This window comes from Lingula anatina, chromosome 8, assembly GCF_051362555.1.
Source record: "Lingula anatina isolate TDL-2025a chromosome 8, LinAna3.0, whole genome shotgun sequence".
Classification (NCBI taxonomy): domain Eukaryota; kingdom Metazoa; phylum Brachiopoda; class Lingulata; order Lingulida; family Lingulidae; genus Lingula; species Lingula anatina.
This window is the reverse complement of record NC_141774.1, coordinates 17,092,467-17,107,214: the sequence shown is the minus strand read 5'-3', so window position 1 is coordinate 17,107,214 and position 14,748 is coordinate 17,092,467. Positions and strand designations below refer to the sequence as shown.

The 14,748-nt window shown below is 36.6% G+C and overlaps 1 protein-coding gene and 1 long non-coding RNA gene across 9 annotated transcripts; both read left to right on the top strand.

The window, feature by feature from the left end:
• The first annotated feature begins 610 nt into the window (after positions 1 to 610).
• LOC106159953 (MFS-type transporter SLC18B1) lies at positions 611 to 14,126 on the top strand. 8 transcript variants are annotated; one of them, XM_087019135.1, is made up of 15 exons: positions 778 to 939; positions 4,700 to 4,890; positions 6,933 to 7,028; positions 7,411 to 7,484; positions 7,697 to 7,847; positions 8,085 to 8,153; positions 8,637 to 8,727; positions 9,781 to 9,849; positions 10,013 to 10,086; positions 10,782 to 10,883; positions 11,566 to 11,654; positions 11,927 to 12,022; positions 12,419 to 12,493; positions 12,735 to 12,828; positions 13,269 to 14,126. In XM_087019135.1, the coding sequence occupies exons 2-15, from the start codon at positions 4,765 to 4,767 to the stop codon at positions 13,683 to 13,685; spliced, it is 1,623 nt and encodes a 540-aa protein (XP_086875261.1). In that variant the 5' UTR covers positions 778 to 939; positions 4,700 to 4,764; the 3' UTR covers positions 13,686 to 14,126. The 8 variants fall into 8 exon arrangements, with proteins under 8 accessions (XP_086875264.1, XP_086875261.1, XP_086875260.1 ...); XM_087019138.1 differs by lacking the exons at positions 778 to 939; positions 4,700 to 4,890 and adding an exon at positions 611 to 765; XM_087019134.1 differs by lacking the exons at positions 778 to 939; positions 4,700 to 4,890 and adding an exon at positions 4,971 to 5,812.
• On the top strand, positions 946 to 3,863 carry LOC147760492 (uncharacterized). The gene is made up of 3 exons (XR_015335686.1): positions 946 to 1,213; positions 2,621 to 2,713; positions 3,120 to 3,863. It is a non-coding gene; the product is annotated as an uncharacterized LOC147760492 (long non-coding RNA).
• Positions 14,127 to 14,748: the final 622 nt, after the last annotated feature.

Below are 14,748 nucleotides of genomic sequence, written 5' to 3'. Positions count from 1 at the left end.
TTGGAATGAAACAAAGGCAAAATCTACATTATAAAAACTGCTAGAAGTGACTTCTTGATATAAACAAGTTACAGTAATGAAATATAAAAAAAACTAAATTTACAAACAAAATGATGAGAATGTAAGAAACAACCATACGAGTAAACATTGATTTAATCTGGCGCGTTTAATACATATTATAATTATAATGATATATTACTTGTAGTGATTATAACGTAGGGCCCGTAAATCTAGTTATGCAGATGTGTAACTGATGATGTTGATGGTCGATATGACTGATTGATAGACTGATATCGTCGTCATATATATATATATATATATATATATATATATATATATATATATATATATATATATATACAGGGGCGGATTTAGGCCGTCTTCTGGGTCTTCCGGAAGACGGTCAGATTTTTAAGTTTACATTGACGGGTATCTAATATTTTCTGTCAGAAGACGGTCAAAAATTGAGGACGAATTAACAAAGATAATTTGGAAGACTGTCAGAAAATATCTCTGGATCCGACCCTGATATATATATATATATATATATATATATATAGAGAGAGAGAGAGAGAGAGACTCGGAGAGTTAACTGCTTCACATTAGTGCTGCTCAAAGATACCGCCATTTGGACGAGACGAGGACTCTTAAGTCGGGCACGAGAGCGTCTAAAACCACGAAATCTGAGGCAAAGGGTACACCGACTGTCGCCACCTATTGGATGCTAAATATAACCGGGCTATGAGGCACGGAAGTGACGATCTGGTATGTCCATAATTTTATAACAGGGAAGGCATTTCTTATTGGTCTCGTCACGCTATCCGTACTCTAAAAGAATTATATACATACATACAGGTTTACAGGTTGTTGAAGGCAGGGGAGAAACATTTTGGTCAGTTATCATTACACACCAAAGCGAAACTTTGAGTGGCGTCTAACCAAGGAGTTATAACAGAAGGAGATTACACGCGTGGAGGTGGAGCCCGTATTACGGTCTCTCATTGGTCGGAATGAATAGAACCCAGAGAACAATGGATGCCTATCTCTGTTACGCTTAATTGGTACTCTCGTTTAAATCTCGTTTGTCAGAATAGATGCCTTCGTCTGTCGTTTGGAGAGGACACAAACAGAAACGCAGTCAAAAGTTTCTTAAAATGAGAGAATTACAGAATTTATATGATATTACGTTGGACAAGGTTTTCAAAAAAAAAAGGTAAGTGCTTTTAAATGCATAACTACACGAAATATGAAGATAAATTGCAACTTTTATGTCGTAGGGTCTCACTGTGTAAGTGTCCAGCTACACGTTGATCTCGCGAGGTGGTGTGTGGAGAATAAATATTGCACGAAAAATATTTCCCACTCATAACAAGTGCCTATAAATATAGTATCAGATGAAGAAAGTTTGGTTTTTATACAGTTGCAATTGTTAAGTAATTTGTGGCAATAGCAAATAATAAAACTTAGGTGCACTTTCAGTAGCCGAATAACAAGCAGATGCTTAAGCCGCCATCTTGTTAATATTTCGAAAAAAAATTACTCCAAAAGACATTTTCCTCCTTCTTTTTGAAACTTTTGTCACATGACAGTCATAAAATTTAACTAATTGTTATGTATGCAACACACTTGCTTGAGCAGTATTGTTTTTTTTTTGCGATTTTACATGTGGTCTAGCTTGGATACGACAATTGATAATTTTCATGAGTTCCGATCGAAAAGTGTTACGCTTGTTACGGCCAAAAGCCTTACCGCTTTTTGTACTTTTCAAATGCAAGATTATTAAAAAAATTGGTGTGTTTAGATTCTTGAACATCTTGGTCGTGGCGTGGTATATATTGCATGGATACTGCTCCAATATTTCTTGAAAAAAATAACCTGATTTGTTCAGAATACCAATTTTTTACTCTAGTGTTATGGGTAAATGTACCATTTTGGCCTTTACCTTTTTCATGTTTAAATCTAAAAAGACTTATCATGACAGTTGGTCATCATTTTTCTTCTCACCATGGTGGGTGGCTTTGGAGTGGTAACTTTGTTGTTAAAGTAAAGTGCTCAGTTTTTTTGACTGGAAAATTTTGCCTCCACCCAGCATTTTCCATCATGGCGGTCTAACAGGAAGTTTGACTTTATGGCATAGTTATTTTTAACTTATTTAGTCTTCTTTTTACATATATGTGTTTTAATTTATATTAAACCTTTGAAAAAAGAACACATATGAATCCTGGTGCTTTTAATTTAAAGTCTAAAGGTTTTAAGTTCACCTAGGCTATACCAATTACTTAACCTGTTATCTCACTACACATCTCCCTTTGAGTCAAGGTGTGTAAGACACACCTTACTGTGTAAGACACCTCTATAATTAAGGGGTACTTGCTTCTCTACATTAATTATACTTCACTACTTTGGCATGTTAGGTGGCAAGCTTGGATGTTTCTGTTCATTTTAAGAAAGAAGCTTTGCCTTGGTGGTTACAAAAGAATAGAACTCTATTAAGGTTTATTCATTACTTGAAAGTAAATATTTCATCTTGCAGTGTTGAAACAGAAATTCTCTCAAAATTGATAATGAATTTTACATGCTTATCTTAACACTACTCAAGTTTTTTTTTATTCTATTATAGATATGGGAGAAGGCTGCATTGAATACATGAATTATGGTCAGGCTGGAAAAAATTAAAAAATGTCAATGAAAAGAGGAGGTCTGCGTGTCTGGGGTAAGTTACTTTTGTCATAATGCCTACGATGCATTAAACATTCACTAACAACAGTACCCTTTTTTAAATTTTTTTCAAAATACAACAACCTTGGGCATTTTCCTTTTAGCAACCAGCCTCTCTGAAATCCCCTTTTTGTCCTGTCAGAAGAGTAGGAACAAGGGCGGATTTAAATAATTTCTTGTAATAAGTACAATTTCTTTCAATTTCTTGGGGTTACTAGCTTGTGATCATGAATCTTGATATTCTATATAAATTTAGTTGTAAATTGTTCATTTATGTGGTGAACATTATTTCAGTCAAGTCAAAACAAGACACATTAAACTTCACTGCGTAATTCCATAATGTCTTCATGGATACTAGTAGTTCATAATGCTATTATTATGTTTTTTTTTCTAACCTACAGGTTTCTCTCTTTTCTGAGTGGCATGGCATTGGCAGGCAGAAGAAAAGGCCCTGAAGAAATTCTCACTTGAGTTGTCCTTTTTGGAGAAGAAACTGGATAAGACTGGCCAACAGAGATTGCATTAAATTAATAGTGCTCCTTCATGACATTTTAAAATATTTTCAGTCACCTAACTGACTCTATACCTTTCAAAAGTTGACATAAATTTTATGTTACTGTCACGTGGAAAAAAATTCAAAACCTATATATAATTTGTTGAGTGCCATGGTATAACAGTCTACTTGATTGCCAGTAAAATTTGGACTGTTTCAGTGAAATTTCTTTAAAGCAGTCACTTACTGGCCCAGTTAATTTTTTCAGCTGTAACATGTACTCCAGTTCATTTTATAAATGTTCTTACTAAGTGTTGTCTTGATTCATAATAACCTTTTGAAAATCCCATGTTTTTTATCCTATTTGTAAGAATTAGCCATTTTATCTTTTTTTTTCATTCAGCCCATTAGATTCTCAGACCTTGCTGGCCTGTGAGTGGAATAGTATCTGGCACAGACTGGTATCAGCAAGTCAGATAAAAAAGAATATAATTATTTCTATTTGCACGGTTGAAAAAAATGCCAACATAGACTGCATAAAACTGGAAAACCATAGCAACTTAGTCATTCTTATGACTTCATTAATTACTGCTTACGTGTAAAATTTTGTTTTTGTTCTTCTATTGATATAATAAAATGGTTTTACTCATGATGCTTGAGTATAGAGTTGACTTAAAAGATATTTTAAGTTAATATAGTAAATAATAGTTTGAAATTCAAAATTCTCATCTTTATTTGTTTCACTTTAAAGAGCTCAGTTAATACTAAAATTTCTGATATATTTTGCACATAAATATATTTATGAATGAATAAAAATAATTCTTAATGTTTAGCACTGTGTACTTGTTTACCAACAAATATGAAGTGTTAGTATGTGTCAAAATAATCCTGAAAAAAAGGGAGATTTCCAAGATAAAGAAATTTATAACGAGTATTTAGTAAACTGGCATGTCGTGGCATTGCCTCAACCTTTGATTAAAATTTCACTTTAATGCATTATGATATTAAAATTATACCGAGTGAGAGAAAAAAATACTTAAAGAAATTTAAAACCAGTCACAAAGCTTAAGCACTGTCTCAATGTATATGTTTATGGGACCCAAGGGCAGGAGGGTCCAAACGTTTATGTATTAATATTATGTTCTTTGGCAGTGAGGACAGACGTTCACTTGAATGTCATTTTTACAAACCACAGTTGGGACGTTTTCTTTTGACTTATCCTTGGTGATTTTTCACTGTGTTGTGCAAAAGAAAAGCCATCTATCACCGACTCAAAAAACTCATGGCGACCATCCTCAGTCACCACCTTATAATCGCTTTCTAACGCGAAATAACGCATATAAAATCAATCTCCAAGCGGAGGAGAGCGACCCAGACGAAACCTTGAGACAGGAGGCCCCCCGTAGCTAGCTCCGCCCACCGTAACAGACATCGGACAATAGAGAGGCTTGCGTGTAATCTCCTTCTGTTATAACTCCTTGGTCTAACTGCGGTATATTAAGGCAAATCCATAAGGCATTTGAAGAAGAATATCAGTGTCAATAACGTCAGTTATGCCGGAGTCGAAATCGTTGACGACCTTGGACAGGCGACAACGAATACTGCTAGCCGCAGTTTGTGGATTGGTGTTTGCTGAGAGCTTAGTGCTGACTATTGTAATACCGCTTTTACCCATCACTGTAAGTAGTCCCTGGTAAAAATGTACTCTTAAAGATGTGTGTGTGTGTGTGCCTTTTCTTTAATGATGACAAAAGTTAGAAAGATGACAAAAGAGGGGAAGGGAGGAAGGACGGAGGGTAGAACTAGACGACGAAATTATATTGTTCTCACATACTCAAACATTGCATAGGTGAATTGCAGCGATGTAAAACACTTCTGTTTTCTTTGTATGTGTAACACATACTCTCTACAACTACAGGTATTTGGCCAAAATATTTGAAAATAGGTGCTTAACATTTACCAAGGAACCATTTTGGCTTCTGGCTGTTATCTGCAAACTACTAAAATCAGGTTTACTTGAATGAGAAACCACTGCGTAATTATGGCTCCCATGCTGCAGTGACTTTTCATTACTACCCGCTTTCAGACATATCTGAACGAACAATGGATATAAGCCTGTTTGTAACACTGTGAGTTGGCCATTGCGCCTTGCACCTTGCAATTAGCGTCCCTGCTTGAAAGGACTCCTCTATCTCTACGAACTCCACGGATTCAACTGCACGCAAAATTCGCAGGGGACGTACGAACCTAAAATTCGTGCGAGCAGTTGTGACCGAGGCTTAATATCAACGGAGGTAGCGTGAGGTATTCACACAAGTACTTATGTAGTCGAAGACAAAGGAGGCCATTTTGGACAGTTATCGTCACATACCAAAGTGAAACTTAGCGTGGCGTCTACCTGCGGTATATTCAGGCAATTAAATCCATAATATAAGGCATTTGAAGAATAATATCAGTGTCAACACAACGTCAGCTATGCCGGAGTCGAAATCGCTGACGACTTTGGACAGGCGACAACGAATACTGCTAGCCGCAGTTTGTGGATTGGAGTTTGCGGAGAGTTTAGTGCTGACTATTGTAATACCGCTTTTACCCATCACTGTAAGTAGTCCCTGGTAAAAAAAAAAAAAACTGTGAAAGATGTATGTGTGTGTGCGTGCGCTCGCGTGTGTATGCTTTTCTTTAATGATCACAGAAGTTAGAAAGATGACGAAAGAGGGGAAGAAAGGAAGGACGGAGGGGAGAAGGAGATGACGATATCATTTTGTCCCCAAATACTCAAACATTGCCTGGTTTCTTTGTATTTGTAACCCAAACTCTTTACAACTACTGGTGTGTGCACTATAATATTTCAAAATAGGTGCTCAACATTAACCAAGGAACCATTTTGCCTTCTCGTTCTTATCTGCACACTACTATAATTAGGTTTACTTAAAGCATGGACAAAATTACGTTATTATGTCCAAGCTTGAAGGAGAGTCCACTGCGTAATTATGGCTCCTATGCTGCACTGACTTTTCATTATTACCCGCTTTCAGAAATATCTGAACGAACAATGGATATAAGCCTGTTTATAACACTGTGAGTTGGTCATTGGATCGCCAGCTCGGAGTGTTACCTAATATCGTCATTGGTAGCGCAAAGTATTCACACATATACTTAATTACACAGTCCATGTACACCGGCAAACCACCACACTACACACTTCTCACTCCACCCTATATTGCAAACTGTCGAAGCTATAAACGACCACGTTATGGCAAACTATGCGTGTGTCCTTCGTTGCATCTCCTAGTATATTCCTATTCATTTGTACAGGTAAGCCTCGCCCTAGATTTTGACCCACTTAGGTCAGGTTTACCTCTAACCATTATAAGTAAATGGAGGGCGGACTTTCTGTTACACGGTTTCTCAGTTTCGTTTAACCGGCTACATGGAACGTTCAAGCACTTACGTGCGCCAGTTCTACCACGTGACGTCATATAAGTGACGTCACATAAAACTCTGAGAATTTTGAACACAAGGTGGCATGATGAAGTCTTGCATGCTTAGTGTAAGGCAGAAATATGAGTCAAAGCTCTGAGCATTTGAGGGAACTGTAATACATAGTACCAAGTGAACAATTCTTAAAGAGCTCTGGTGTTTGAGTTTTGCAATTTTTTTCTTTAATGAGAATGCGTGTGCCACTCAGTCTTCTTATTTTATCTACATTGAATTTCAGGCCAAAGAAAAAGGTGTGTCAAATTTTGAGGTTGGGATATTATTTGGGGTGGCATGGCTGTCTGCCGCTTTGTCTGGTGTAGTCCATGGAAAACTGGTAAGATAAATGTCATTTTAGAATAATCGTTTATAACTGGCGTAAACTGAAATTTAAATTATTTATACAGCTGGTTTGCGATGATGTACCCCTTCATCGCCTCTTTTTACATATTTTAATTTCATTTATTTATTTTTATGAATGCAGTTTTCCTCCACATTCATGAAGTCGTGAATAATAATAATAATGATAATAATAATAATAGTAATAATAATAATAATAATGATAATAGCAAAAACTTAAAGCAAAACACCACCTACAATTTTTCAAACCAACTGATTCTTTTTCGATTCTGAATTCTAATGAGACCACCATGATTATAAATTAATTAATTTAATTCTCTTTTTTATATTTCAATACTTGTTTCTATCATTTTTGTCAGCTATCAAGAATCACACCTATATCTCTGTCGATTGCTGGATGTGCCATTACGGCGATAGCAACCGTTGGAATAGGGTAAGTACGATTACGTTATGTACTCTATAACCGGTCAGTAATATCCTGTTTTTTTTTCATCATAAAAAATGAGAAAAGTAATGAGAAAACTAATACAAATAGTTATTGTTAAATGAACTAATTTCTCATCTATTGAACAAAATCTTGTTAACTGAGTGCATGGTTTTACTCTTTTAATGTATCATCAGTTCGTCATTCAATCAATATAACAGGCTGGCGGGGCAGTTTTCACGTGACCTCGTGGAGTTCCTACCCTCTGTCATTGTCTTGAGGATAATGCAGGGGTGTGGCTACTCCGCCATAGCTGTATCAGCCCAGGCCATCCTCTCTGCTGAGATGCCAGAACACAAGCTCGGGGTCCAGGTAGGGTTGTTTTCTTGATTTGTCTTAATTTCACTGTGTTGTTGTAAAATAAGTTTTGTTAAACGTTTAGCTGATGCATATTAAGGTTAATCATCCTATTATTATTATAATTATTTGTGTTATTTTTCTTCATTTAAGTCATTACATTCAATGATAGTTTGATCGTCCTTTGGTAGATGGGGTTATCAATGCAAAATGTTAATTGCCATTATTAACTAGAAGTTGTCCTTATTACAGGCCGCATATCAGGGAAGCGTGGCCCTGGGGTTTACACTGTCCCCACCCATAGCTGGGGGGCTGTACGCAGTGAGTCTGTACCGCTCTCTCCTTTTCTCTCTCCTTCTCTCTCTCTATCTCTCTCTAGAGGGCATGTATTTTTTTTCGTCTAATCTTTCCTCTTTCTACTTCGTATTTTCTAATATGTATCAAAGGTCAAATCCAAGAACAGAATGGGATAGATAAATGGTCCGGTAGCACGAGAAAATTGCTTATTTTCTCAGGAAAATACATTTTTTTCGGGTTAATCTTATGGAGTGCGTCTTTAACAAACCCTCTATCAGGGTCGTCACGATTTTTTTACTATATATATATATATATATATATATATATATATATATATATATACAGGTGTCTCTGGCTAATTCATCACGTGTTTCGCGCTGAAGAAAAATGCACATGATTAGTCTGCGTCCCTGAACACCCCATATACAAGCAAGAATGCGCGCTTAATGGATGGCCAATTTAATATATGCTGCTAAGACTTGACAGAATGTCTTCTTTACGTTACAGGCTAATGGTTTCTGGCTGCCGTTCATTGTGATGTCTGTGATACTTCTCATTATCCTTATCATTGTCGCTATACCATTACGACATTTAAAAGGTATGTTTTACGACAGCCCATTGCCAGCTGGCTGCCACGTCAAAAAAAAAAAAAAAAAAAAAAAAAAAAAAAAAAAAAAAAAAGAATGCACCCGTAATAATTTTTTAAAATTTACGTGCATAAATATGAAATAAAAAAACGGAATATAGATAATAATTCATGAATTTACTGGAAAATACACAAATTAAAAAAATATTGGCCATAATTATATCTTTGTATACTTTTTTTCGTTTTTTGAATGATATCGTTAAAATATTTACCCCTTTTTCAATTCCATTTTCTCCACATTAACGTTTTACAGTTTATTATGTAATATTTGCTGGCTTAATTATGATGGGAAGATTTCCGTATCTTTGAAAAAAAAAGTGAAAATGTGAGTTGATTTTATTGGTTGATGACCTTATTTCAAGTCCGTTCCACATCGTTACCTCCACTACGTTGCTCTCCTGCATACTCAATTCCCATTAAATTGTGAAAATACCCTCTTAGAGCCCATTTCCAGAGATTAGATCGATCTACTTTAGATCGACCTAACTCCCTGGGGGTTCACGCTAAATAGCTGTCAGCCGAGAGGACACAAAAGTTAATTACCCCCTTACAGCTTGTAGTAGGCGGGACCGACATTTAAGTCGGATTATCTGACAGTAATCTAGTGAGACTCCCCGCGGGGATAGATCGATCTAAAATCTCTGGGAATACAGCCTTAGATTATCCCTCCTCCTGCCCCCACATCGTACGTCCCCATCATCGGGTTTTGAATGACGAATAAAGAATTACTCTCGGGTCTTTGTATTTAACAGTATATTTTAGAAATGAAATTATGCCATTCTTTACTGGATGAGGGAAGAATGGTTGGTTATTGTTAAAATATATTGAAACTGAAGACTGTTAGATTATTGATACATTAAATGATATAGAACTGAGTATATCCTAGTAGTTCTTCAGTTAACAGTTATCAGTATTGTTGTTATTATTGACAGTGTAGGAATTAAGAATTATTTGTATGTCACATTTTAACCGTCAATAAAACACCTGACATTTCTTGTTATCTAGGTCAAGTTGTACAGCACAAATCTGGGCAGTACTTCCCTCTTCTTCTGCAGCCGAGAGCTATATTGACAGGTGAGTCAGTACGCCATGTATTTTAATTTGCTCTTATATATATATTAAATATAACCATTATAAATACGGTGCGTTGTTTCGGCTCATGCGTCATATTCAGGCCTGTTTTCTCTGTAGCACACAATAAACGTCTGTTAATCATACCCTGCCGTTCCCATTTCAGTCGCACATTCTTTGGTCATCGCTTTCGTGTTCAGGTTCTTCGAAGGCTTCATTCCAGTGCATATGCATGAACAGGTGTGGCTAATATACAACATGTCCCATGATAAATATTTCTGGATTCATTCCAGTTTAATGAAATTACTTATGTGTTTAATTTTGTTAACTTGTGTTTAAAAAGATCGACATCCATTATGGATCGATCTTGTAGTAACAAGCGAATGTTTCAGCACTTAAATATTACATTAATTACAGTAAAATATTGTGCGATGTGATATATGGGCTTTAAGTGCACATTAAGCGTTGTTACAAGAAAGTTTTTTTTTTTTTTTTTTTTTTTTTTTTTTTTTTTTTTTTTTTTTTTTTTTTTTTTTTGTTTAAGAAGAAATTACATAGAAGACCTCCACGAAGATTTTGAAAAATTCTATTAAGTTTCCATGAAATCCGGTTTGGCAGGGACGGTAGTCCGCTCTAAACAGTAGTCCGTTCCCCATTGTTTTGGACATTTATACGACCCATACACTGATCACGGTACTTCAGACTTACCCTGACCTGTACTTATCATATGGGACCCCGGAATACCATTTCTAGGACTACCATTCCTTTTACAATTTTAATATGTAATGGAGCCCCTGTTAACCTCGTGTGGTGTACGTAACGCAGTGTCACATTATTTATGTTTTCTTCTCTGCAACAATGTCGTTCACAGTTCACGTGTACTCAGTCATCGGTCTCCTTGGTCTCGGGATTTAACTAGTCCTTTTCTTTTCCAGTTTGGTTGGGGCCCGGCAGAGGTAGCCTGGTTATTTACTGTCTGCGCTGTAGTTTTCATCATCTTTTTGCCCATTTGGGTAAAACTCAACACGGCTTTGATGGTAAGATAACACAGTGGAACAGTAATAGGGCTTCGCAGCTATTCTGCAAAAATATAACATAGCCAGGGTCGTTTGACTAGAAGTTAAGATATTTTAATGAAAATCAATTCAGTAAGCGCAGACCTCTGCTCAGCCAGCACATTATTAATTATTAATATTTTTTTCTATTAATTTACCCAATTCCCATTATTATCAATCATTCATTCATTTATCGTTGAGCTCAATTTTTGCCAGTTAATTAATTATCTTGTTGCTAATAGTAATTTACAAATGCAAAAATTAATTAAGTTCAGACCGTAACCCAAAAATATGCCCATAACTTTTAATATAATGTTGCTATCAAATGGAAAGTCAAACAAAACCAAAATCACGATCTCCTTGTTTTAGGTAATCTATGGCTGTATTCCCAGAGCTTTTAGATCGATCTATCCCCGCAGGGAGTCTCACTAGATTACTGTCAGATAATCCGGCTTAAATGTCCGTTCCCGCCTACTACAAGCTGTAAGGGGGCAATTAACTTTCGTGTCCGCTCGGCTGACAGCTATGTAGCGTGAACCCCCAGGGAGTTAGGTCGATCTAAAGTAGATCGATCTAAACTCTGGAAATGGGGTCTATGTATATGTGAATGATTTTGTGCGTTTTTATATATCATGGTGAATAATGTTACATTTCTTTATTTCAGGGCAATGTTGCAGTGATGAGCTGGTGTATGTTAATGGCCGGAATTTCATTTTTTCTTCTCGCACCTGCCCCCTTCATACCTGTGAAATAGTACGTGATTGTTATAACGTTTTCTAACACTGTGTGTGTGTGTGTGTGTGTGTGTGTGTGTGTGTGTGTGTGAAAGTGACTGGGTGTGTGGGTGGTGATAGCGTGTGCGTGTGTTTAAGGGTGAGCGCGCGCCCACGAGAGATAGAGCGATGAAGATAAAGAATAAGAAATATGCTTAATGAAATTCTTTATAAACTTAAAATTTGTCAAATATGTGTACATTTCTCGAAATAAATGTTACAGTTGAGAGAATATTCACACCTCTGTTTCAGTCCATGGTGGGCCTCGTCTCTTGTCTGTTTGTTTTATGCCATCAGTTATGCGGGTGCCATAGTAACCAATGTCCCGGATCTCAATTTTGTGGCAAGGTAAGTGAATCTTGGAAAAGTAACGGATAATCAACGGAACACAGACAAATTTAAGTAATATCTGCCTTTGATTTGCAGGAACATATCTGCCTTAATTAATGATTGAAATATCAAATTTGTACGGCTCATGATGATTTAAAAATGATGTGGTGAAAATACAACAAAACGCAGCTTAAATAAATAAAAGCACAAGTAAATTGATAATTAAGTATTAAAGTATGACAATTAACAGAATTGCCTTCTCTCTGAACATTTACACCTTATTTCTTTAAACGACTCAGTCTCGGAGGCTCTGCCTTTGGCTGACACCCAAGGTGCGTGTTCTAGCGAACTATCGAAGGTTAGATACGTCACATATATCTATATATTGCACTCACGGTTTACATTGTATTGTAGCAAAACAGGTTATCCAGACGACTACGGCACTTACGGTATTGTATCGGCCTCAGTGAATGGAGCGCTGACAATAGGGTAAGTGTACGGTAAAATTGTCACATATTCTATGTATATACGATTTATTAGATTAATTAAAAAAATGCAAGTCATTACCATTTCCTTGTTTTAAATTGATTTCAGTTTTTTATCATTTTGTGAATGTTTTTTTTTTTTTTTTTGCAATAGATAATATAAGGTGATAAATGTAATAAACGTAAATTTTTATGACAGAAAAAAATGACATCCGCACATATTATTTGATAATATTATTTTGCAGTTTCTTTTCCGGGCCATTAATAGGTGGCGCTTTAATGGACCATATTGGCTTTTCTTGGACAACTGTCGTGTTTGGTTTACTCCAATTTTTGTTTGTAAGTGTCTGATCGCCTGTCCGTCATTCTCTGCTGTCTCTCTCTCTCTCGTGCGCGCACGCGCACGCGCACGCGCTCTCACTCGCACATTGAGACACACACATTTATTTCCTTTTTACGAATCTGTTTGTCGTAAGCAGGTGGATTGGAAAAGTGCACACGTTCTACCCGTTGTTTTCACTGTCACGGTGCTGTTTTTATAAAAATGTGTCCTCTGCTCATTTAGAAATAAAGATCACAAAGGATCCTGCTGATAAACGAATCATTTCTGATTTCAGGGACTATTTCTTATAGCACGACTGCTAGTCGATACAAATATTTGGTCTGTTATTTGCATTACCACAGTGCAGTTAACTAGAATGTGTCTTCTGATATTTGCAACTTTTGTTAAAATCTCACAAAGGCTCCTGCTTAATACCCACATTAATCTTTAATTTCAGGGACTATTTCTTATAACGCGACTACTGGTTGATAAATTTCTTGGTCATAAAGATGGCGTCGTTGCTAGAGGGCTTTCCAGACGATTACCACAAGCTGAAAATGATTCCGCAGCCGGACCTTCCGAAATGGAATATCTCGAACATGGTGATCATGTCGAGAAGGACACAGGGAAGTGCAGTGGTAAAGGGATTGAAAACAAGGCGTTTGTTGGGTCGTCTGGCGTTGAAACTCCAATATCCTGTGAACCAGGGAAACTAACCAATGATGGACAGGAGTCCACGTCATGTGACATTCTCGAGTCACGTGTGGAGTCCGAAAGTTCAAGCTCTGCTGTATCAGAACCTACAATAAACAATGCCGATACTCAAAGCACACCTCCCGTTGATCAAACTGAAGACGACACAAAAACAAACTGAGTTTGCATGAATTTTGTAAAATCCTTCAATAGTAGTTAACTTTTTTTTTAAATTTTGATATGCAAATTAGTCTTCTTTCACTGGCGGTATTCACAACAGATGTTGTAGTGATCCGCTGATCAAATATGGCGGCCCCATGAAAAAAGAGCCGACTTATCCGCTGATGGTCTCCCTACCTCCGCACGTGCCATACAATGGATTAAATCACAGCTCCTAGGTTTAATTGCTAGACCCCTGCAAAGACGACGCGTCTGGAGGTGGGGAGACCACCAGCGGATTAGTCGGCTCTTTTTTCATGTAGGACCTGCCATATTTGATCCGAGGATCACTGTTGTAAAAATTAGTGAACAATACAACCTATATTATATTGTTGTAATGCAAGATAAATATTTAGATCTATTTATTCTTACAGCAAAATTAAACTCATAATGATTAAATATATCCTGGTATTATAAAACATCTTTGCAGTTTTACATCAAACATTACAGTTCACAACCAATGTATTCAGACTCAATGTATTTTATTTCCTTATTTTGGAATTGATTCTTTTCTTCTTTCCAAACTTATTTTCCTCCTGTCATCAAGTTCTTACTGGGTCCTTCTGCCCTGTTTGTGCGATTTAAAATTCGAAACTTCAAATTATTTTAATTCAAAATAAAGCATCTGAAGTCGTCTTACTAGGCACGTTCCACTCAGGCCCAACAATAAGGCGACCAAACTTGAATTGATTCAGTAGCTTTCCCAGTATAACAACACGCCATATCACTTGTAAATCGCGTTCATACTCTTGGCGTAATTATTTTCCAACTATGGCCTTCTTAAAATTCGCAATCGATTGAATAGAGAGAGCACCAGGTTTTACATATTTGAACGTTTTGCAAGTATTCCCTCTTCTTGGTGGCTTGCTAAAACTGAAACCGCTCCGGTGTGAGCCACTTTTGAGCTCTACGTGCTCTAAAACGTCATAGGAAAAACCCAAGTAAATCTCAGTATAAAACAAATTCATAGTTTAAAAAAGGCATATATCTATATGTGAACTCTCCGTGTCGGCTTAAGTATGTCA

Coding starts and splice junctions, on each gene's coding strand:
- LOC106159953 (XM_087019133.1), top strand. CDS start 6,386: ATGTACACCGGCAAACCACCACACTACACACTTCTCACTCCACCCTAT. Junction 7,029..7,410: donor GTGTAGTCCATGGAAAACTG/GTAAGATAAATG, acceptor CATTTTTGTCAG/CTATCAAGAATCACACCTAT. Junction 9,850..10,012: donor GCCGAGAGCTATATTGACAG/GTGAGTCAGTAC, acceptor TTCCCATTTCAG/TCGCACATTCTTTGGTCATC.